This window comes from Salmo trutta, chromosome 27, assembly GCF_901001165.1.
Source record: "Salmo trutta chromosome 27, fSalTru1.1, whole genome shotgun sequence".
Classification (NCBI taxonomy): Eukaryota; Metazoa; Chordata; class Actinopteri; order Salmoniformes; family Salmonidae; genus Salmo; species Salmo trutta.
The window spans coordinates 34,620,335-34,646,485 of NC_042983.1; the positions used below are offsets into that span (position 1 = coordinate 34,620,335).

General features: G+C 43.6%; 1 protein-coding gene across 2 annotated transcripts; it reads left to right on the forward strand.

The window, feature by feature from the left end:
• The first annotated feature begins 158 nt into the window (after positions 1-158).
• On the forward strand, positions 159-19,548 carry LOC115164928 (uncharacterized). Of its 2 annotated transcripts, XM_029717854.1 has the most exons (7): positions 159-276; positions 1,697-2,245; positions 12,090-12,215; positions 12,556-12,646; positions 14,610-14,776; positions 16,992-17,041; positions 18,852-19,548. In XM_029717854.1, exons 1-7 carry the CDS (start codon positions 228-230, stop codon positions 18,858-18,860), a joined length of 1,041 nt encoding a protein of 346 aa, XP_029573714.1. In that variant the 5' UTR covers positions 159-227; the 3' UTR covers positions 18,861-19,548. The 2 variants fall into 2 exon arrangements, with proteins under 2 accessions (XP_029573714.1, XP_029573713.1); XM_029717853.1 differs by lacking the exon at positions 18,852-19,548 and having other exon boundaries at positions 16,992-17,907.
• Positions 19,549-26,151: the final 6,603 nt, after the last annotated feature.

Consider the following 26,151-nt stretch of genomic DNA (forward strand, 5'->3'; position numbering starts at 1 on the left):
ACTCCAAATTTACTCAATTAACATACATGGAGATGATAAATTGTATCTGTTTGTGCCATTTAATGATGTGGTTAGCTAGTGATGCAAATACCGTTAACCAGTTCTGATTGGACGCATGAAGCTCTGTTCACACACCCCTCGCCCCTGAAGGGGAACACATCTCTACTCAACACCCCAACGCACACATTTAGGCTGTTGCCACGGGAGACATTAAAGCACCACTTGTCATGGGGAACAGGTTTTGGGGTCCCTGCGTTTTCATACTCGTTTTCCACGGTAAGAACTTGTAAGAAAGTTGCTAGCTAGTTACTAGCTAACGTTATCTGTAGTTAATGGGGAAATGTGTTGTTTTTCTCCTTTATTTTTCTATACTAGAAAACATTATAAGCTACCTAGTTTTCTGGTTTAGACTTAACAATATTGTTTGTAGTTAGCAAACTTAGCTTGTTTGCTAACGTTACAGTAGTTTGCATGCATCCACATTTGTTTTTAGCTAGCTAGCTACTATACAGTAGTTACTGTAGCAGCTCAAAAAGTTAGCTTTACAAGTATAAAGTAATCAACAACAACAAAAAAGTATAAAGAAATCTATTAAAAATAAGTTAAATTACATTTTAGTGCGAAGAGGCTTGTTGTAACGCAATAATTCAGCATTTAGTTACTGACTGTCTCGACTTCACAGAGTAACGTTATAGGAGGTTCCACCTCCATCACTCGGTCTCGTCATTGTTATGAATCTACCGGCGTCCTAAAGTGTTAAACCCAGTCATTATTTTATTTGACTAGGCAAGTCAGTTAGGAACGATCTCCTATTTACAATGACTGCCTACACCGGACGAAGCTGGGTAAATTGTGCGCCGCCCTATGGGACTCCCAATCACGGCCGGTTGTGATACAGCCTAGAATCGAACCAGGGTGTCAGTAGTGACGCCTCAAGCACTGAGAAGCAGTGCCTTAGACCGCTGCGCCACTGGGGCGCCATCCTGGACGAGGCTAACGACTTTTGAGTGAAAATTACAATTTAGTGCCTGGAAATACGATGACATTGCTAAAATAGTCAAATATTTGGTAGGAAACAATTTTGCCAGCATCTTCATGTCGTCAAATGTACTTTAGACAGGTGGCAATGTTGTCATTAGCTAGCAAAGTGCTTCAAACAAATAGCTAGAACGAGAACGTTAGCTACTTAGCTAAAATCCGGTGACCTTCCTTCAATCTTAGCTAAAGTTATACTGCATCAAAAGTCAGTCTAGCGACATCAAAATGATGACAAGGTTTTCCTATTAATTGTTTGCATCCCTTTTAATGTCGTGGTATTTCCAAGCCATTGTAAATGCTCTTTTGATGAAGTCTTCATCAGTGCTCAATAATGATGCATTGAGTAGAATGCTCAGTCGGTCATCTGTACAAAACGAATGTTCAAAACAATATTGTGAAAAAACATGCAACCAATGAATAGCTACCAAAACACAACATGGGAATAATCCCTCCACTGGGCAGGACATTGTTATTTAACCAGCTCATATTACAAAATTATCTAGTTTATAACATGGCTGTAAACCAGAGCCTTTTAGCCCTGACCCTACACCTTATAGCCAACCTCATCTGACCTGGACACATTTGTTTGTCCAAGGAGCTTTTTTCCTTTCATAGGCTAATGCACTGTAATGTTATATTATACTGTTTTCTCCCATAGAGGCGGCTGGCTTTAGCATCAGGAATGAGCTGTTGGGTAAGTGTGTGCAGGTCCTGGTCCAGGATGGGCATCCTGGGAGCAGGGTGGTGCTACAGGAGTGCATCCCTGGTTCAGCACTGCAGGAGTGGCAGTGGCTCCCTGAGCGCCTAGCCCTGAGCAGCCGGCTCACAGGAGAGTGTCTGAGTGGCCAGGAGCATGATCTGAGTGTCAGCCTGCACCACTGTGGCCCTGGGAATGAGGAGGGAGCTGGGGCTGCAGGTGGCGAGGTGGGCAGGGAGGGCCAGGCATGGGCTTGCTCCAAGAAGGGCCACCTCACACTGCAAGGAAAGGGGCTCCACCTCAGCGCTCGTCACGTATCCTCTAAGTCGTCTAAGGTCTTCCTCTCTAAAGAGCGTAGACAGGCCAGCAAGTGGAGAACGCTGGGCAACCATACTGTCTGTGGGAATAGAGCCAGCCATCACCACCACCATCGCCACAGGTCCACACAAACTGCTGCTCTGCCCCCCTCAACAAGTACCCCTTCCAATACAAACAGCCAACCACAGTCGAGTAAGAAGAACCGTCGACTAGGGTCCCATCATAGAGAAGGGACGTGCCTCATGTCATCCATCAGTAGCTTTCATTATAGAGCTCATTCATTTTCATCATACTGGGATATTTAACTGCCATTTTCATCGTCTTAGATTTCCTCGCTGTCAAGCGCTGAATTACATTAACACAATTGTACTTGTAGGCTACATGTCTTGGGTCATAGTCACCATTATTTCCATTGTCTCCTATGCAGTGCCTACCAAACAACATCTAACAAGTTATTCTGTCAGTATTGGTTCTACTGATCTATCTTTTGCTATAGAAATACAGTACCAGTCAAAAGTTTGGATACACCTACTCATTCCAGAGTTTTTATTTATTTTTACAATTTTCTACATTGTAGAATGATAATGAAAACATCAAAACTATGAAATAACACATATGGAATCATGTAGTTACCAAAAAGTGTTAAACAAATCAAAATATATTTTAGATTCTTCAAAGTATCCACCCTTTGCCTTGATAACAGCTTTGCACACTCTTGGAATTCTTTCAACCAGCTTCATGAGGTAGTCAACTGGAATACATTTCGATTAACAGGTGTGCGTTGTTAAAAGTTCATTTGTGGACTTTCTTTCCTTAATGCATTTGAGCCAATCAGTTGTGTTATGACAAGGTAGTGGTGGTATACAAAAGATAGCCCTATTTAGTAAAAGACCAAGTCCATATTATGGCAAGAACAGCTCAAATAAGCAAAGAGGAACGACAGTCTATCATTACTTTTAATACATGAAGGTCAGTCAATCCAGAAAATGTCAAGGACTTTAAAAGTTTATATCATATTAACATGTAAATGTTATATATTGGTAACAGAATAGCAGAATAATACTGCAGCAGAATAAATAATGCTGTTTTGAAAATTGTACAGTCAATGTAGGCTACTGCCCCTTTAAGAGCTAGCATTCATTTTGTGGTTAATGTTATCCGGGATCCTTGGGAAAACCATATCCTAACCAATAATGTGCATAAATCGTGGATGACTGACAGGGGGAGCTGTATTGAAGCCACTGCGCAGTCATCTTGGTACTCCTCAATTTTAAAAAAGATTTTGGAACCTATAGAAATGCATTTATTAATGTTTACACAAATTTTTGACACATTTATTATATTGTGAGCTAAACATTAAAAAAAATATATAAAAACATTTTCCTTAAAAGTATATATTTTTTGAGAGTACTGTTACGGTTCCCACTACAACAACAAAAAATACTTAAGTACATGTCATTTTGTCCTTGAAACATTTAATTGAAATACTATAGAATTACATTAATTCCTACGGAGGACTGCTCCTACTGGGTAGTGCCAATATGGCCGACCGGTGGCTTCAAAGCCTCTCAATGGACAATACATAGCGTCAGAAATCCAGGGTTTATATAGACAATTGAACCTAACCCTAAATTTAAAGATGCACTATGCAGAAATTCGCCCCATTTCCTGATTGCTAAAATTCTAATAGTTATCTTAATTTCAGTTTATGTGACAAAACAAGCTAGTGTAGAGAATCATTGCAACATATAAAACCGCTGTGAAATATCTTTTCCCCTAACCAAAAATATTGTATTTTCAGCTGGTGTACAAAACCTAAGAACGGGAAGCATAGAAATAGAGCACACACAACAGATCTACCGCTTCCTAGACTTGCTTTCAATGAGAATGACAGATCTATAACTCACATTTCGATGTGGATTTGGTTGCAGATTTTTGGGGGGGCCTGCGCTACAGACAGCTATATCAGTCCACTAATACAGGACGAGTAAAGGCCCAGTGCACTACTTTTGTGAGAGAAACATATATATATTTTGGTATTTCTTATTTTTTTAGGGGGAGCTGCAGCACACCTACTTCCCGCTGTTATGCTTTTGAGGGGTCTGAGTTCAGTGTTCACACTGAACAAAAAATTAAGCGAACTGCACTGAGTTCACAAAAATGTGCTTAAAGGGACCAAGTGTGAAAAAACCCTTCGTTTCAGAGGCAAGCCAGCAGTGGGATGCAGGGTGGTATGATGCTGGCTCATGATGTCATTACTGTCACAATTTAAGAAATCAACATTTGAAACATATTTCTTGGACAATTGCTCTTTTGGATGGCAATTTATGAGAACTCAGCGTGCAAAAATTACACTTTTTAATTTCCCCACGGCAGATATCAGTATCTGTTAGATGTGTCCCTTAAAAAATCGGTATCGGACCCAAAATCCCCATATCAGTAAGGCTCTATGCATCAACATATCAGAATATTGCACAGTAGCTGTCAAAAATATTTAGTTACTTTTCCACATTTCAACAATTTAAAATGTCATTTCACATCATATCTTCCATACAAAAGCTGTCATAATACTAGCTCTGAAAATATCATGTTATCATTGCAAAAACTATGATTATTCTCTTCTATTATCATTTGGCTATATTAGATTGTTGACACCTCAAAACACTAGCAATTGATATCATAGCAATGCTACAAATACATCAGGACTCATACAGTATGTACAATCCACTGCTTTCTCACCTGCTGGAAGCACATGGACATACAGTACCAGTCAAAAGTTTGGACACACCTACTCATTCAAGGGTTTTTCTTTATTTTTACTATTTTCTACATTAAAAGAATAATAGTGAAGACATCAAAACTGAAATAACACATATGGAATCATGTAGTTACCAAAAAAAGTGTTAAACAAATCAAAATATATTTTATATTTGAGATTCTTCGAAGTAGCCGCCCTTTGCCTTGATGACAGCTTTTCACATTCTTGGCATTCTCTCAACCAGCTTCATGAGGTAGTCACTTGGAAAGCATTTCAATTAACATGTGTGCCTTGTTAAAAGTTCTTGTGGAATTTATTTCCTTCTTAATGTGTTTGAGCCAATCAGTTGTGTTGTGACATGGTATGAGTGGTATACAGAATATAGCCCTATTTTGTAAACGACCAAGTCCATATTATGGCAAGAACTGCTCAAATAAGCAAAGAGAAACGAAAGTCCATCATTACTTGAAGACATTAAGGTCAGTCAATCTTGAAGTTTCTTCAAGTACAGTCGCAAAAATCATCAAGCACTATGATGAAACTGCTTCTCATGAGGACCACCACAGGAAAGGATGACCGAGAATTTTCTCTGCTGCAGAGGATAAGTTCATTAGAGTTACCAGCCTCAGAAATTGCAGCCCAAATAAATGTTTCACAGAGTTCAAGTAACAGACACATCTCAAGATCAACTGTTCAGAGGAGACTGCATGAATCAGGCCTTCATGGTTGAGTTGCTGCAAATAAACCACTACTTAAGGACACCAATAATAAGAAGAGACTTGCTTGGGCCAAGAAACAAGAGAAATGGACATTAGACTGGTGGAAATCTGTTCTTTGGTCTGATGAGTAGATTAATGGATGATCTCCGCCTGTGTGGTTCCCACCGTGAAGCATGGAAGAGGTGGTGTGATGGTGTGGGGGTGCTTTGCTGGTGACACTGTCAGAGATTTAATTGGAGTTTAAGGCACACTGAACCAGTATGGCTACCACAGCATTCTGCAGCGATACTCCATCCCATCTGTTTGCTCTTAATGGGACTTGTAACGGCTGTCTGTAAGAGGGAACCAAGGTGCAGCAGAGAATGTGCTCATCATTAGAATTTTAATTCAAATAAACAAGAGAACACTACAAAATGAACAAAACGACAGCAAACAGTCCTGTTAGGAAAATACTCAAACAGAAACAATTACCCACAAAACCCAAAGGAAAAACATGCTCCTTATGTGTGACTCCCAATCAGCAGCAACGAGCTTCAGCTGTGCCTGATTGGGAGCCACACACACGGCCCAAAACAAAGAAATACCAAAACATAGAAAAAGGAACATAGAACGCCCACCCAATGTAACACCCTGGCCTAACCAAAATAAAGAACAAAAAACCCCTCTCTATGGCCAGGGCGTTACAGTACCCCCCCCCCCAAAGGTGTGGACTCCGGCCGCAAAACCTGACTCTGAAGGGGAGGGTCCGGGTGGGCCTTCTTACGGCGGCGGCTCAGGTGCGGGACGTGGCCTCTGCTCCACCCTTGACGTCGCCCTCTTAGGTGGCGCACCTGGCCGCGCCGAAGGTCTGGTGGGCGACGCTGACTGCGCCCGGCTGGCGGGCGGCGATGGTTGCGCCCGGCTGGCGGGCGACCCTTGTTGCGCCCGGCTGGCGGCCGGCGATGGTTGCGCCCGGCTGGCGGGCGGCGATGGTTGCACCCGGCTGGCGGGCGACCCTGGCTGCTCCGACGGCACTGACCCAGGATTCACCAGGCTGGGGAGACATGACAGAGGCCTGGCCCTAGGCGTAGGCACAGGACTCACCGGGCTGGCGGGCGTCCCTGGCCACTCTGGCAGTTCAGGACAGTCTGGCCACTCCGGCAGTTCAGGGCAGTCTGGCCACTCCGGCAGTTCAGGGCAGTCTGGCCACTCCGGCAGTTCAGGGCAGTCTGGCCACTCCGGCAGTTCAGGGCAGTCTGGCCACTCCGGCAGTTCAGGGCAGTCTGGCCACTCCGGCAGTTCAGCGCAGTCTGGCCACTCCGGCAGTTCAGCGCAGTCTGACCTCTCTGGCGACTGTTGACTGGCGGGCAGCTCTGACGACTGTTGACTGGCGGGAAGCTCTGACGACTGTTGACTGGCGGGAAGCTCTGGCGACTGTTGACTGGCGGGAAGCTCTGGCGACTGTTGACTGGCGGGAAGCTCTGGCGACTGTTGACTGGCGGGAAGCTCTGGCGACTGTTGACTGGCGGGAAGCTCTGGCGACTGTTGACTGGCGGGAAGCTCTGGCGACTGTTGACTGGCGGGCAGCTCTGACTGCTCTGGACAGGTGAGACCCACTGGAGGCCTAGTCCTGGGAGGTGGCACAGGACGGACCAGGATGGGGAGACCCACTGGAGGCCTAGTCCTGGGAGGTGGCACAGGATGGACCAGGATGGGGAGACCCACTGGAGGCCTGGTCCTGGGAGGTGGCACAGGATGGACCAGGATGGGGAGACCCACTGGAGGCCTGGTCCGAGGAGGAGGCACAGGATAAACCGGGCTGTGGGGGAGCACTGGAGTTCTGGTACGGACACTCTTTACCCACACTCCAGGCTGAATGCCCACTTTGGCCCGGCACAGGCGGAGAGCAGGCATTGGGCGAACTGGACCCTCCCAGCGCTCTGGAGACACAGTGCGCAACGCCGGCGCAGGATAACCTGGACCGAGGAGGCGCACTGGAGACCAGACGCGCTGAGCTGGCACCATCCGCCCTGGCTCGATGCCTGCACTCGCATGGCACTTGCGGGGGGCTGGTATGTAGCGCACCGGGCTTTGAACGCGCACTGGGGACACCGTGCGCTCCACAGCATAACACGGTGTCTTACCAGTACCACGCTGCTTCCGGTAAGCACGGGGAGTTGGCTTAGGTCTACCACCTGACTCTGCCAATCTCCCCGTGTACCCCCCCCCCAAAAAAATGGTGGGGCTGCCTCCCGTGTCCGTTGAGCTCCCTTGCCTCGTACCAGCGCCTCTCAGCTCTCGCCGCCTCGATCTCCCACTGCGGGCGGCGATACGCCCCAGCTTGAGCCCATGGTTCACCTTCGTCCAGTAATTCCTCCCATCTCCAGGAATCCTGAACGATCCTCTCCATCTTCTTGAGTTGCTGCAAATAAACCACTACTTAAGGACACCAATAATAAGAAGAGACTTGCTTGGGCCAAGAAACAAGAGAAATGGACATTAGACTGGTGGAAATCTGTTCTTTGGTCTGATGAGTAGATTAATGGATGATCTCCGCCTGTGTGGTTCCCACCGTGAAGCATGGAAGAGGTGGTGTGATGGTGTGGGGGTGCTTTGCTGGTGACACTGTCAGAGATTTAATTGGAGTTTAAGGCACACTGAACCAGTATGGCTACCACAGCATTCTGCAGCGATACTCCATCCCATCTGTTTGCTCTTAATGGGACTTGTAACGGCTGTCTGTAAGAGGGAACCAAGGTGCAGCAGAGAATGTGCTCATCATTAGAATTTTAATTCAAATAAACAAGAGAACACTACAAAATGAACAAAACGACAGCAAACAGTCCTGTTAGGAAAATACTCAAACAGAAACAATTACCCACAAAACCCAAAGGAAAAACATGCTCCTTATGTGTGACTCCCAATCAGCAGCAACGAGCTTCAGCTGTGCCTGATTGGGAGCCACACACACGGCCCAAAACAAAGAAATACCAAAACATAGAAAAAGGAACATAGAACGCCCACCCAATGTAACACCCTGGCCTAACCAAAATAAAGAACAAAAAACCCCTCTCTATGGCCAGGGCGTTACAGTACCCCCCCCCCCAAAGGTGTGGACTCCGGCCGCAAAACCTGACTCTGAAGGGGAGGGTCCGGGTGGGCCTTCTTACGGCGGCGGCTCAGGTGCGGGACGTGGCCTCTGCTCCACCCTTGACGTCGCCCTCTTAGGTGGCGCACCTGGCCGCGCCGAAGGTCTGGTGGGCGACGCTGACTGCGCCCGGCTGGCGGGCGGCGATGGTTGCGCCCGGCTGGCGGGCGACCCTTGTTGCGCCCGGCTGGCGGCCGGCGATGGTTGCGCCCGGCTGGCGGGCGGCGATGGTTGCACCCGGCTGGCGGGCGACCCTGGCTGCTCCGACGGCACTGACCCAGGATTCACCAGGCTGGGGAGACATGACAGAGGCCTGGCCCTAGGCGTAGGCACAGGACTCACCGGGCTGGCGGGCGTCCCTGGCCACTCTGGCAGTTCAGGACAGTCTGGCCACTCCGGCAGTTCAGGGCAGTCTGGCCACTCCGGCAGTTCAGGGCAGTCTGGCCACTCCGGCAGTTCAGGGCAGTCTGGCCACTCCGGCAGTTCAGGGCAGTCTGGCCACTCCGGCAGTTCAGGGCAGTCTGGCCACTCCGGCAGTTCAGCGCAGTCTGGCCACTCCGGCAGTTCAGCGCAGTCTGACCTCTCTGGCGACTGTTGACTGGCGGGCAGCTCTGACGACTGTTGACTGGCGGGAAGCTCTGACGACTGTTGACTGGCGGGAAGCTCTGGCGACTGTTGACTGGCGGGAAGCTCTGGCGACTGTTGACTGGCGGGAAGCTCTGGCGACTGTTGACTGGCGGGAAGCTCTGGCGACTGTTGACTGGCGGGAAGCTCTGGCGACTGTTGACTGGCGGGAAGCTCTGGCGACTGTTGACTGGCGGGCAGCTCTGACTGCTCTGGACAGGTGAGACCCACTGGAGGCCTAGTCCTGGGAGGTGGCACAGGACGGACCAGGATGGGGAGACCCACTGGAGGCCTAGTCCTGGGAGGTGGCACAGGATGGACCAGGATGGGGAGACCCACTGGAGGCCTGGTCCTGGGAGGTGGCACAGGATGGACCAGGATGGGGAGACCCACTGGAGGCCTGGTCCGAGGAGGAGGCACAGGATAAACCGGGCTGTGGGGGAGCACTGGAGTTCTGGTACGGACACTCTTTACCCACACTCCAGGCTGAATGCCCACTTTGGCCCGGCACAGGCGGAGAGCAGGCATTGGGCGAACTGGACCCTCCCAGCGCTCTGGAGACACAGTGCGCAACGCCGGCGCAGGATAACCTGGACCGAGGAGGCGCACTGGAGACCAGACGCGCTGAGCTGGCACCATCCGCCCTGGCTCGATGCCTGCACTCGCATGGCACTTGCGGGGGGCTGGTATGTAGCGCACCGGGCTTTGAACGCGCACTGGGGACACCGTGCGCTCCACAGCATAACACGGTGTCTTACCAGTACCACGCTGCTTCCGGTAAGCACGGGGAGTTGGCTTAGGTCTACCACCTGACTCTGCCAATCTCCCCGTGTACCCCCCCCCCAAAAAAATGGTGGGGCTGCCTCCCGTGTCCGTTGAGCTCCCTTGCCTCGTACCAGCGCCTCTCAGCTCTCGCCGCCTCGATCTCCCACTGCGGGCGGCGATACGCCCCAGCTTGAGCCCATGGTTCACCTTCGTCCAGTAATTCCTCCCATCTCCAGGAATCCTGAACGATCCTCTCCATCTTCTCCAAAGTCCATGAGTCGTTCTACTGGTGCCTCTTCTTCCTCTGCTGCTTGGTCCGTTTTTGGTGGGTAATTCTGTAACGGCTGTCTGTAAGAGGGAACCAAGGTGCAGCAGAGGATGTGCTCATCATTAGAATTTTAATTCAAATAAACAAGAGAACACTACAAAATGAACAAAACGACAGCAAACAGTCCTGTTAGGAAAATACTCAAACAGAAACAATTACCCACAAAACCCAAAGGAAAAACATGCTCCTTATGTGTGACTCCCAATCAGCAGCAACGAGCTTCAGCTGTGCCTGATTGGGAGCCACACACACGGCCCAAAACAAAGAAATACCAAAACATAGAAAAAGGAACATAGAACGCCCACCCAATGTAACACCCTGGCCTAACCAAAATAAAGAACAAAAAACCCCTCTATGGCCAGGGCGTTACAGGACTATAATTTGTTTTTCAACAGGACAATGACCCAACAAACCTCCAGGCTGTGTAAGGGCTATTTGACCAAGAAGAAGAGTGATGTTCTATAGGGCTATATTCTGTATACCACTCATACCATGTCACAACACAACTGATTGGCTCAAACACATTAAGAAGGAAATAAATTCCACAAATGAACTTTTAACAAGGCACACATGTAAATTGAAATGCTTTCCAAGTGACTACCTCATGAAGCTGGTTGAGAGAATGCCAATAATGTGAAAAGCTGTCATCAAGGCAAAGGGCGGCTACTTTGAAGAATCTCAAATATAAAATATATTTTGATTTGTTTAACACTTTTTTTGGTAACTACATGATTCCATATGTGTTATTTCAGTTTTGATGTCTTCACTATTATTCTTTTAATGTAGAAAATAGTAAAAATAAAGAAAAACCCTTGAATGAGTAGGTGTGTCCAAACTTTTGACTGGTACTGTAGAGTGATGTTGTGCTGCATCAGAGACCTGGCCTCCACAATCAACCAACCTCAACCCAATTGAGATGGTTTGGAATGAGTTAGACCACAGAGTGAAGGAAAAGCAGCCAACAAGTGCTCAGCGTATGTGGGAATTCCTTCAAGACTGTTTGAAAAGCATTCCAGGTGAAGCTGGTTGAGAGAATGCCAAGACTGTGCAAAGCTGTCATCAAGGAAGAATCTCAAATATAAAATATATTTTGATTTGTTTAACACTTTTTTGGTTACTACATGATTCCATATGTGTTATTTCATAGTTGTGATGTCTTCACTTTTATTCTTCAATGTAGAAAATAGTACAAATAAAGAAAACCCCTTGAATGAGTAGGTGTGCCCAAACTTTTGACTGGTACTGTACATTGTAACAAAGTCAATTTTTTTGTATCTGCTTTGAGAATACCTTGGTTTGGTCAGTATCTTAGGCTTAACAGTGGGTGATCCAAATGGCATCTCAGCGTGGTCACATACCACTAGTTCCATCAGGGATTGTATTTCCACTGTCCTTGCTGGCTAAATCTCATTCAGCTAAGTTCCCTCCAATCAATAGGGTCCTAATATGGGCTGGTTGCCAGCAAGTCCAAAACTCTTCACTTGGGGCTCCTCCCTACGCCAGTCCTATGGGGCACTAGTCTAGACCTATGTGTAAGTCTTTTGATTCAATTCAATCTGATGGTCCTCAGTTAAGTATTTTGGTCTGGCTTTGGTGAGATGACATACTAATTGATGAACAGATGAATAAAACAGGGGCTATGGCTTTGAGATAATAACTAGGGTATTACTCCTGTGTTATTACACTCACATGCTGATGTGATGTCCCCCCTCCAGTTCCAGGGGATGATGTTGTTGCCCCTAACACCACTGGAATGGACCGTGGGACAGAGCACTCTCATCTAGTTGAAAGCACCATGGGCCCTGAGGGCCCCTCAATGACATTCTTCAACGCTGAGTATGGTGAGTTGGGAAACCTATTGCCAGAGGGGTGTGGAAGAAAGACTATAACTGCCTTCAAAACAAACCCAGGGGCAAAACACATCTCTCTGCCCCGATGGGCTCTGGGGCCTCCCACTCTGCCTTATCTACCACATGGTGGTGTTAGAGGAGAAGGAAACTTACATAGGAATCTGTAGAGTGGGTGTATTGATGTCCAAGCCCACTCAGATATTTCCAGTTTCTAAAGACCTTTTATATGACGTTCTAGAGGTTTGCTGGAGTTTGAAAGTGGAAAGAGTTTGTTTACTCTGAACTGTCGATTATGGGAGTTTCTCCCTCTCTCTTTGTGTGTGTGTTACAGGGTTTGGCTGGAAAGTGGCCATGCTGGTGCTGAGCTCTCTGGCTCTGGTGCTGGGGACTGTCATGCTCTTACTCAACATCCACCACAACAGGTGGGTGCTTATAGTTCTCCTATTTCACACATGTACAAGTATCTATTAATACACGTGTGAATTGGATTTTTTTTGTTTTGCATATCCCACCCTCCCTGAGAGAAGTGAGGTTAAGTGCCTTGCTTAACCTCTCTGGGAAATGTGGGACGCTAGCGTCTCACCCGCGGGACACTCTATTCAACAGCCAGTGAAATAGCAGGGCGGCAAATTCAAAACAACAAAAATCTCATAATTCAAATTTCTCAAACATACAACTATTATATCCCATTTTAAAGATACACTTCTCGTTAATCCCACCACATTGTCCGATTTCAAAAAGGCTTTACGGCGAAAGCATAACATTAGATTATGTTAGGACAGCGCCGAGACAAGAAAAACCACACAGCCATTTTCCAAGCAAGGAGAGGCGTCACAAAAACCAGAAATACAGCAAAAATGAATCACTAACCTTTGATGATCTTCATCAGATGGCACTCATAGGACTTCATGTTACACAATACATGTATGTTTTGCTCGATAAAATTAATATTTATATCCAAAAACCCCATTTTACATTGGCTTGTAATGTTCAGAAATGTTTTGCCTCCCAAAATCTCCGGTGAATGAGCACATCAATTTACAGAAATACTCATCATAAACATTGATAAAATACACTTCTCCTTAATGCAAACGCTGTGTCAGATTTCAAAAAAACTTTACAGCGAAAGCACACTTTGCAATAATCTGAGTACAGCGCTCAGACAACAACAACAAGCAATACAGATACCTGCCATTTTGGAGTCAACTAAAATCAGAAATAGCATTATAAATATTCACTTACCTTTGATGATCTTCATCAGAATGCACTCCCAGGAATCCCAGTTCCACAATAAATGTTTGTTTTGTTCGATAAAGTCCATCATTTATGTCCAAATACCTCCTTTTTGTTCGCGCGTTTAGTCTACTACTCCAAATGCAGGAAGTGCGCACAAAATGTCACGACGAAAACTCAAAAAGAGTTATATTTACGTTCGTAGAAAAATGTCAAACGATGTATAGCATCAATCTTTAGGATGTTTTTATCATAAATCTTCAGTAATATTCCAACCGGACAATTCCAATGTCTTCAGAAATGAAAAGGAACACAGCTAACTCTCATGGGAGCGCGCGCCACTGAACTCATGTCATTCTCTCAGTCATCTGACTCCAGGACCTCTTATTTTCTCCCCATTCACAGTAGAAGCATGAAACAACGTTCTAAAGACTGTTGGCATCTAGTGGAAGCCTTAGGAATGCAAAATGACCCCACAGACACTGTATACTGGACAGGGAATCACTTGAAAAACTACAAACCTCAGATTTCCACACTTCCTGGTTGGATTTTTCTCAGGTTTTTGCCTGCCATATGAGTTCTGTTATACTCACAGACATCATTCAAACAGTTTTAGAAACTTCAGAGTATTTTCTATCCAAATCAAATATGCATATCCTACCTTCTGGGCCCGAGTAGCAGGCAGTTTAATTTGGGCACGTTATTCATCTGAATTTCCGAATACTGCCCCCTGTCACCAAAAAGTTAAGGGCAAATTGCCAGATTTTTTTGCGCAATGTCGACCTGGGGCATTTGAACCAGCGACCTTTCGATTACTGGCCTAACGTTCTAACTGCTAGGCTAACCTGCGCACTGCTGTCTTCCCACTGTACCACTACTGGTCTACTGACAAGGGACCTAAGGGGAAATACAGCTTCCCAGTAATACCATAAACATACATTTTGGATCCAGTATTATGCCTACTACATTCAAGAATTATCAAATTTCCCCACTGAATCTGAATTATGCTCCAAAGATCCTGTGGTTAGGAAGATTTTTTTCTGAAATGACAACCCAGAACTACAACTCATCACATACTACTTTTTAAAACTACAGTAACCACAACTGCCCACACAGTTGCAAAACTACAAATGAATGATTTCCCTCTCCCAGGAAGAAGAAAGTAGTGTGTGTGCTGAAGTCGTACACTCCTACAGGGCTTGTGAGTCAGCCGGGGTCCCCTGTGGTCAGCGAGAGAGCCCCCCTCACTCAGCACCCCATGCGGCCGGCCCACTCTTCCTCGCTACAGCGGGGAGAGATCTTGATCAAGTGGAAGGACGGTACCGTCACCCCGCTGTTCGACAACAACAACTACCTGACTGACTGAAGGACAAATGTGTCCGTGTGTGTGTGTGTGTGTGTGTGTGTGTGTGTGTGTGTGTGTGTGTGTGTGTGTGTGTGTGTGTGTGTGTGTGTGTGTGTGTGTGTCTTTGTACTTGTAGAGAGAAAGAGAAACAAAGGGAATCTGAAAATCTATTTTAGAATCTGAGAGGTGCACAGTGAACACACACATTTCAATGCATTTCAATATTAGATTTTACAAGTGTGCTGATGTGAGTCGGCATAGCTGTCATGTTACATTTTCAACACAGGAACGTTTGGAAAAATATGCACATCCAAGAAGCTATCAAAGAAAAAAATGTATGTCTGCAACTCTGGTATGCTCCCATAGTGATTTAATCAGACTCATAAAAAAGACAACGGTTAGATCCGAGTTGGATCTTTGTCAGGTCGCATTTTCAACCCACCCACTCCATGGAATGTCTGGAAAGCCCTCACTTCCCTTAGAAGTATCTGGCCTAACTGAGATGAAAGGTAGCAATGAAGTCCTGCCAGTAGATATAGCTGGGACTGGTTGAAGGACCGTTACGGAATATTCCAAACCCCTGATGAACTAGACTAACAGGCTTTCCCTCTAACTAAGTACTCGTCAAAAGTTTGGACACACCTACTCATTCAAGGGTTTGTCTTTATTTTTTACAATTTTCTACATTGTAGAATAATAGTGAAGACATCAAAACTATGAAATAACACATATGGAATCATGTAGTAAACAAAAAAGTGTTAAACAAATTACAATCATTTTATATTTGAGATTCTTCAAAGTAGCCACCCTTTGCGTTGATGACAGCTTTGCAGATTCTTGGCATTCTCTCAACCAACTTCACCTGGAATGCTTTTCCAACAGTCTTGAAGGAGTTCCCACATATGCTGAGCACTTGTTGGCTGCTTTTCCTTCAATCTGCGGTCCAACTCTTCCCAAACCATCTCAATTGGGTTGAGGTCGGGTGATTGTGGAGGCCAGGTCATCTGATGCAGCACTCCATCACTCTCCTTCTTGGTCAAATTGCACTTACACAGCCTGGAGGTGTGTTTTGGGTCATTGTCCTGTTGAAAAACAAATGATAGTCCCACTAAGCACAAACCAGATGGGATGGAGTATCGCTGCAGAATGCTGTGGTAGCCATGCTGGTTAAGTGTGCCTTGAATTCTAAATAAATCACAGACAGTGTCCCCAGCAAAGCACCCCCACACATCCCACCTCCTCCTCCATGCTTCACGGTAGGAACCACACATGCAGAGATCATTCCTTCACCTACGCTTTGTCTCACAAAGAAACGGCGGTTGGAACCAAAAATCTCAAATTGGGACTCATCAGACCAAAGGACAGATTTCCACCTGTCTAATGTCCATTGCTCATGTTTATTGGCCCTAGCAAGTCTTCTTATTAGTAGTAGTGGTTTCTTTGCAGCAATTTGATCATGAAGGCCTGATTTCACGCAGTCTCCTCTGAACAGTTGATGTTGAGATGTGTCTGTTACTTGAACTCTGTGAAGCATTTATTTGGGCTGCAAAATCTAATGAACTTATCCTCTGCAGCAGAGGTAACTCTGGGTCTTCCTTTCCTTTGGCGGTCCTCATGAGAGCTTCATCTTAGCGCTTTATAGTTTTTGCAACTGCACTTGAAGAAACGTTAAACTTTCTTGAAGTTTTCCAGATTGACTGACCTTAATGTCTTCAAGTAATGATGGACTTTCATTTCTCTTTGCTTATTTGAGCAGTTTTTGCCATAATATGGACGTAGCCCTATTTGGTAAAAGACAATCTTCTGTATATCACCTCTACCTTGTCACAACACAACTGATTGTCTCAAACACATTAAGAAGGAAAGAAATTCCACAAATTAACTTTTAACAAGGCACACCTGTTAATTGAAATGTATTCCACGTGACTACCTCATGAAGCTGGCCAAGAGTGTGCAAAGCTGTCATCAAGGCAAAGGGTGGCTACTTTGAAGAATCTGAAATATAAAATATATTTTGATTTGTTTAGTACGTTTTTTGGTTACTGCATGATTCCATATGTGTTATTTCATAGTTTTGATCTCTTCACTATTATTCTACAATGTAGAAAATAGTAAAAATAAAGAAAAACCCTTGAATGAGTAGGTGTGTCCAAACTTTTGACTTGTACTGTATGTCCATGTGCTTCCAGCAGGTGGGAAAGCAGTGGATTGTACATACTGTAGTCGTAACATGTTCAAGGTGAGTCCTGAGGTATTTGTAGCATTGCTATGATATCAATTGCTTGTTTTGAGGTGTCAACAATGTTGTCAATCTAATATAGCCAAATGAGAATAGAAGGCAATAATCATAGTTTTTGCAATGATAACATGATATTTTCAGAGCTAGTATTATGACAGCTTTTGTATGGAAGATATGATGTGAAATGACATTTTAAATTGTTGAAATGTGGAAAAGTAACTAGATATTTTTGTGTCTGAATTATGCATATTATACTTGCTTACTAATATAGAAAGTGTTGACAGCTACAGTGCAACATTCTGATATGTTGATGCATAGAGCCTTACTGATATGGGGATTTTGTGTCCTATACTGATTTTGATTTTTTAAGGGACACATCTAGCAGATACTGATATCTGCCGTGGGGAAATTAAAAAGTGTAATTTTTGCACGCTGAGTTCTCATAAATTGCCATCCAAAAGAGCAATTGTCCAAGAAATATGTTTCAAATGTTGATTTCTTAAATTGTGACAGTAATGACATCATGAGCCAGCATCATACCACCCTGCATCCCACTGCTGGCTTGCCTCTGAAACGAAGGGTGTTTTCACACTTGGTCCCTTTAAGCACATTTTTGTGAACTCAGTGCAGTTCGCTTAATTTTTTTGTTCAGTGTGAACACTCCAAAGGAACTCAGACCCCTCAAAAGCATAACAGCGGGAAGTAGGTGTGCTGCAGCTCCCCCTAAAAAAAAATAAGAAATCCAATATATATATATATGTTTCTCTCACAAAAGTATTGCACTGGGCCTTTACTAGTCCTCTGTTAGTGGACTGATATAGCTGTCTGTGGCGCAAGCCCAAAATAAATCTGCAACCAAATCCACATCGAAATGTGAGTTATAGATCTGTCATTCTCATTGAAAGCAAGTCTAAGAAGCGGTAGATCTGTTGTGTGTGCTCTATTTCTATGCTTCCCGTTCTTAGGTTTTGGTTTTGTACACCAGCTGAAAATACAATATTTTTGGTTATGGGAAAAGATATTTCACAGCGGTTTTATATGGTGCAATGATTCTCTACACTAGCTTGTTTTGTCACATTAACTGAAATTAAGAGAACTATTAGAATTTTAGCAATCAGGAAATGGGGAGCAATTTCTGCATAGTGCATCTTTAAATTTAGGGTTAGGTTCAATGGCCTATATAAACCCTGGATTTCTGACGCGATGTATTGTCCATTGAGAGGCTTTGAAGCCACCGGTCGGCCATATTGGCACTACTCAGTAGGAGCAGTCCTCCGTAGGAATTAATGTAATTCTATAGTATTTCAATTAAATGTTTCAAGGACAAAATGACATGTACTTAAGTATTTTTTGTTGTTGTAGTGGGAACCGTAACAGTACTCTCAAAAAATATATACTTTTAAGGAAAATGTTTTTATATATTTTTTTTAATGTTTAGCTCACAATATAATAAATGTGTCAAAAATTTGTGTAAACATTAATAAATGCATTTCTATAGGTTCCAAAATCTTTTTTAAAATTGAGGAGTACCAAGATGACTGACTGCACAGTGGCTTCAATACAGCTCCCCCTGTCAGTCATCCACGATTTATGCACATTATTGGTTAGGATGTGGTTTTCCCAAGGATCCCGGATAACATTAACTACAAAATGAATGCTAGCTCTTAAAGGGGAAGTAGCCTACATTGAGTGTACTATTTTCAAATATAGCATTATTGAATTTGCTGCAGTATTATTCTGCTATTCTGTTACCGATCTATAATATTTACATGTTAATATGATCTTCTGATTACAAATGTCTCATCTTTAGGCCTGCTGAGTGGCGCAGCGGTCTAAGGCACTGCATCGCTGTGCTGAGGCGTCACTGCAGACTCGGGATCAAATCTAGGCTCTGTCACAGCCGGCCGTGACCAGGAGACCCATGAGGCGGCGCACAATTGGCTCATCATCTTCCGGGTTGGCGGAGGGTTTGGCCGGCCAGGATGTCCTTCTCTCATCGTGCTCTTGTGACTCCTTTGGCAGGCCGGGCACCTGCAAGCTGACTTCGGTTGTCAGTTGGACGGTGTTTCCATCAACACATTGGTGTGGCTGGCTTCTGGGCTAAGCAAGCAGTGTGGCTTGGCAGGGTCGTGTTTCGGAGGACACATGGCTCTCGACCGTTGTCTCTCCCGAGTCCGTAGTGTAGTTGCAGCGATGAGACAAGACTGTAACTACCAATTGGATGCCACAAAAAAAGTTGTAAAAAATGTATTTCTCATATTTTTAAAGGTGCTACACCTAGAATTTCTCCCCCATGTGGAAGCTAGGTGAATTGCAAGAGCACTAGACTGCATTCAAAACAAATCTCCCCCGCAAACCATTTCCATCATGGCCACCTAATCCCCAGCTTCCAATTGGCTTATCCACCCCTCTCCTCCCCCTGTAGCTGTCCCCCAGTCAACTTACCTGGTAAAATAAGGGTTGAATGAGAATGGCCGCAATAAACATGAAATACATTTTTTCATCATATGTATCGAATATCGATGGAATTATCAGCCGGTATCAATATACCGGTAAAAATCAATATACCAATAACGGCTGACAATATCGGTGAATCAATATATTAGTCATGTTCTATAGTAAATTAATTTGGGTAGTCAAACGTATTACAGTGCCAGTCAAAAGTTTGGACACACCTACTCATTTAAGGGTTTTTCTTTATTTTGACTATTTTATACATTGTAGAATAATAATGAAGACATCAATACTATGAAATAACACATAAGGAATCATGTAGCAACCAAAAAAGTGTTAAACAAATCAAAATATTTTTTATATTTGAGATTCTTCAAAGTAGCCACCCAGAGAATGCGAAGAGTGTGCAAAGCTGTCATCAAGGCAAAGGGTGGCTACTTTGAAACATTTCACATTTAAAATAAACTGTTTTGGTTACTACATGATTCCATATGCATTATTTCATAGTTTTGATGTCTTCTCTATTATTCTACAATGTAGAATATAGTAAAAAAAGAAAAACCCTTGAATGAGTAGGTGTGTCCAAACTTTTGACTGGTACTGTAAATATAGATGATGGCAATAACAGTTATGGCAGGCTCTCACCACTTGTGGGTGTGATGACATGCTGTAACGCCCTCAAAAAGTATATGAACGTCTAGTTCCAAATTCTCAAACGTTTCTATGCCGCCTAGGGAAAAACATGGCTATTGTGAGTATGATTCTGTTGGAACTTGCAATCCAACTCCTCTGACTATCATTGTTATGATGCCAATAATCATGATTACCTATATATTAATAATTTGGTGGGTGCTTACATTTGTCCTATTTTCACAGCATGTAATCCCAACTTCCTGAGACATCCTGGGAGAGTGGGGTCATGGTCTGCCATTATCAACAGTGACCCTGGTGCCTTGCTTGAGCACATTGACAGATTTTTCACCTTGTCTGCTCTGGGATTTAAACTATCAACCCGACCACTGCTCTAACCACTAGGCTACCTGACCTGGTATTGATAGCAGCCATGAATTATTTCACAATTTCATAAATCGTATCTATTTTTTATCTATTATCAATCTAAACTATTTTCCTGACAGTTTTTCCTGAGGCGGCAGTATAGGTGCTAATGATATAGAAACTCTTGAGTACAAGCATCAATCATACCTAGGAACACTACATGATTGAACATGCATGAACACACACCCAAACCCACATACAGATTCCTTAGGAACACAACATGAAAACAAACATGCACGCACAGTCAAATAATAACACCTGGGTTTTACGGGGATAACACTGCAGCTGAGCAGTCACTCCTTCATGACTTCACAGCTCTGTTCTCTTGCCTGAAGCACATGCAGATTTGGAACCAGACTAGGTCTGTGAGAGGTTTTGCTGAGAAAGTGATTTCCGGCTATCCTCTGGTAAACCTCGTGTTTGAGCCTCCTAACCGTAATAATAAAGTTAAACATTTTTGTTATCCTATTTATCGAATATCAGCAGAATTATCGTCAGATATCAATATATCGCTGTAAGGCCAATATCGGCCGATAACATCAGTGTAACGATATATCAGTTGGGCTCTATTAATGCACTTTATTTTTCAGAATTTAATTACGGACTGCTACAGTACTGTAACTGTTCTTCTGACAGTCCCTTATGCATACTGTATAAAAAAAAGTGGATTACATCTGTAAATATTATAAGACACTTTTTTTAGGTGATAACCTGAGGAGTTAATATATGTTTAACAACAATACAAGGTCTGTGGAGTTGACTTGTTGGTGTTTTGTGGATGATTGACACAAAGTGGTAATTACATAGCCTGGGTGCCAGTCTGTAATCCACTAGCTTTTGTGTCAGTCTGTTTTTGCTCTCTTGCAAACTTCTTATGGAATCATCATGACAAACAATGACAGTGAAGTAGATAGAGAAAAGCTCAAACAGGTCTGGGACCAGGCTATTAATAACAGTTCCTACCAGAGGTGGCACCACAAGTCCCCAGAGTGGTGTGAGAAAAAAGAATCTGGGGGTCCATAGTTTTATGTGGTAACCTAACCAGGTGAAACTCTGGACCTTATATGGTATGACGTGATTAATCTGTTTTAAAAAGGTTTAATATGGGCTTAGATAGGACCAGAGTTTTTCTAATCAGGTTACATGGTTTTTAAAAAACTGCCCTTGGGGAGGATGAAAACCCTGTCAAACCGCAGCAATCTTGTACTTGTTCATATGAATTATGTTTTAAAGAAAGGACTAGGGAGGTTATTATACACAGACACAGAGAAGGCATGATTGGACAATAAAACTCACAGGGCTTGCTTAGTGCATGTTTGCATCGTGTAATCCTGCCCTATGCTACTGTAGAACTAATAAAACATGAAATCAGTCTATGTCAGCTACTGTGTTAACTTTTAGTTTTTTGCCCTAGCACTACACAGCATATTCAACTAACCAACTCATTATCAAGCTTTGTTTTTTTTTTATCAGCTGTGTTGTGCTACGGAAAAAACGGGACCTAGTTTGGGAAATCCGGTAGCAGCTAGAAGTGCTAGCACAGGGCTGCCCAACCCTCTTCCTGGAGATCTACCTTCCTGTAGGTTTTCAGTCCAACCCTAATTTAGCATTTATGATTCAGCTAGTTAAGGTCTTGTTGAGCAGCTAATAAAAATAATCAGGTGTGTTAAATTAGGGTTGGACTGAAAACCTGCAGGAAGGTAGATCTCCAGGAAGAGGGTTGGGCAGCCCTGTGCTAGAATATGCAGCTGCTGTTGTTAGTATGCCTACAGTTGATTAGTCTGAAGAAATTGTCTCATTTCCATGCAATACAGCATGTCAGATCGCTAATGATAAGGCGTATAGGCTGTTACATTTATGTAAGTTTATGTGAGTTTTTGCTTGTGTCTGTGGGCAGTGATGTGTTATCACGCTTGCTAAATAAATATCTGACAAAGTGTTGAGCGCGCCTTCAGCTTTGTGCGTGGTGCCCTGGCCGCACGATCTGCAATTTCTGTGAATCTGATTGTTCAAGACACAAAAATCCCGCAGCAGCACTCAGATGTAAAGGACAGAGAATGTGCGCAAGGTGACAAATCATGAGGCAAGTCTGTCTAAAAAAACAGCACTTTGGCCCTCTTAACATTTTGCGTCGTTATAATTTATTAAACTGAATCAAACTGATTGAAAATTGCTGTGGCAAACAGTAGTGGTGCGTGGGTAAAATCACCAGGGAAGCCAAGCTAGGGGGAAAAAAAGGCATTTTACAACCTATGTGTTGTGATAATTGTGTTGTTTGCTCTATAACCTGTTAGTTCATATGCCTTGACACCATGATATATAGGCCAAGGCCTCGACAATAAGAAGACACAGTGGCAGAATAATTTCAACCACACCTTTGTTTCATCACAAAGCCTGAGAGAAAGATCTGTCCAGTGAAGTCCATAAAACATATTGAATGTAACAAACAGCTACATAAACTACAGCATGGTCAAGAAAGGTAATGTTACCAACATTTTCAGACTACTAAACAACTATTGATTTAGAACCATGGAGAGTTACCGCAGGTCGCAAAGAAAACAGGAGCTGCCTCCACTATTCCAGCACCGTTTCTACATCATCTAATCACCTATGCTTAGTGTAATACAGTGACAAATTAAAGATACCAAAAACGATTTAGTCCAATCAACGTAAACTATATATGATGTGCCTGTCCATGGTACTGTAACGGCCGTCGTATGTAGTAGACCAAGGCGCAGCGGGTTGAGTGCTCATATTAAAATTTTATTGAACACTTAAATAACAAAACAAGAAAACTAACGACAGCTTGACAGTCTTGCAGGCTAAACACAGCAGTGCAAAAACAACTTCCCACCAGGGACATGTGAAAACAGGGCTACCTAAGTATGACTCCCAATCAGCAACAACAATGTACAGCTGTTCCTGATTGAGAGCCATACCAGGCCAACACAAAGAAATACACAACATAGACAGATCATAGAAATTTAAAACATAGAACATAACCAAAAACCCCAGAATACTCTAAACAAACACCCCTCTACATAACCACATATCCCAACAAACCCCGAACCACATAAAACAAACACCCCTCTGCCACGTCCTGACCAAACTACAATAAAAAATAACCCCTTTACTGGTTAGGACGTGACAGGTACTGATTTCTGTGTGTGTGCGCATGTGTGCATGCAAGTAAAAAGAACATGTTGACTCACCCTACTTGTAGAGAAATGCCAATGCCATCCTCTTTCATGTTGCCTAAATGGTCTATGACTCTGTAATACACGCTTTTAGTTTTTGTTGTCCTTGGCTACCTGGCTAAAATGTTTTCTTGCTAGCCTAACTTCCTTTCATGGGCAACAATGCGCCAGGCCAGCTAGTTAACATTAGCCTAATGTTAGCTGCATATTGAACTTCCATCTTCTCAGGCCAGGCGCACAATGTATGGATTTATGGTTGGATCAGAATCGGCATTATAATCATTGAACTTTATGGAGAATTAAATAAAACCACAAGTTCAACTCCCTATCTCCATCCATGGATAATTTAGGAAAGGGGTGATTTTAGCTAGCTAGCTAGCCATGGGAGGACGACATGCAACAATTCAAGTTGACTTTTTGCTTCTCAACCTGGTCTTAGAGCTTCTAATGTGATGTGATTGGTGTGAAGCCAAATCCAAACTGGCTTCCCTTGACCCTTTTTTTGTTGCTCCATATAATACAAATAATATATTTATTTTGTACAGTGCTTTCATTATACAGATCATTAAAAAAATGCTTGGGATAGGCAATATTGATTTGTAACTCCGTTTTGGTGTCAACAACCCCAACGCTATACTTGCGACTTGTTTCTGCTATATCCAAGATTATACATTTTTCAACATGAGCTTCAGTATCCAGCAATTTCACCACTCCATACCATGGATGGCACAGGTACATCAGTGTCTTTCTGCAAGACTATGAAATATCATCATCAATGGTAAGAATCAGATAGTGTAGTCTCACCAGCCTTTGGGTTCATTGCTGAATTTGGTGTGTTTCTCAACATTCCTTGCTTAGAATGCTTTTAGGTGCATCTAGAACTGTCACGTCCTGACCTGAGAGAGACGTTTTGTTTCTCTATTTTGGTTAGGTCAGGTTGTGATTTGGGTGGGCATTTGAGATTTGTAGTTCTTTGTTCTATTCTATGTTTTCTATTTCTATGTTATCAGGTTCTAGTTTGGTATTTCTATGTTGGGTTTTGTTTGGGATGATCTCCAATTAGAGGCAGCAGGTCCTCGTTGTCTCTAATTGGAGATCATACTTAAGTAGGGGTTTTTTTCACCTGGGTTTGTGGGAGATTGTTTTTGAGTACCTGTTTGTTAACTCTGCGTCACGGTTTGTTATTCAGTTTATTTATATGTATTGCATAGTTTCACAGTGTAAATAAAATGTGGAACGACACACGCTGCACTTTGGTCTGCTCCTCCTTTCGACAACCGTGACGAGAACTCCTTTTATGTGTGAATTTAGGTCAAGTCCTCCCAAGTTTCTCAAGAGATATTGCACTGTGAGTAGTACTGGAAGTCCCGGTCCCTAAACATGGCCAGCTTTCGCCACAACAACTGGCACCTGCCTGAGCAGGAGAAACAATGACTGTTCCACAAGCACATAGAGATGAGGTGCAAGGTGGAGTTTTACAAGCAGTGTGTAAGCTCAGGAAACCAGTTGCTTTTTTCTGATAAAGAGAGAACCTGGAAACCATGTTGGAGTTGGCTACAGCTTCCTGTGAAATGGATTTATTTTGTAGAAGTAGTAGTAAAATAGAATACGATACAATTCATAAGTAAAAGTTTGATAAGTGTAGGTTATTATTTTAATTAAGATTTCTAAAAGTATAATGCGGTTTTTTTTGTGTGTGTTTGTGTACTTCCAGACATAGAAGCCACAGAGGTAAGGAAGATACCTAGTCAGTTGTACAACTGAATGCGTTCAACTGAAATGTGTCTTCCACATTTAGCCCAACCCCTCTGAATCAGAGAGGTACAGGGGGCTGCCTTAATCAACATCCATTTCATCGGCACCCGGGGAATAGTGGGTTAATTGCCTTGCTCAGGGGAAGAACAACAGATTTTCACCTTGTCAGCTCTGTGATTTGATCCAGCAACTTTTCAGTTACTGGCCCAATGCTCCTACCCACCAGGCTACCTAGACAGATTGATGTTTTATTTATGGAGCCTGGTATTTCCCAGGTTATTGTTAATTTATTTCAATAAAAGTGCGTGTGTACATACAGACATAGAAGTCGCAGAGGTAGTCAGACTGGAACCCGGTATTACCCTGCGGCACGGAAATGTCCCAGCTCCCAGCAGGAGGGTTCTGTTTACTGCTCCATGTCGTTTGTTGTTTTAGGAGAGACTGGTGTCGAGGTTTTAGGCTTTAATATTGAATAATTAGTGTTAAGAAAAGGAATGAGGGACTGGCTTAAAGCCATTAGCATTTGTCATAGAATTACATTATGTTAATCACATTACTTTTATATCAGAATGCATTTCCTATATTAGTATTCACACTCTGTTTTTCTTAGAGGCAACAGAATGGGTTTCTTAGAACTCTCATGTGTCT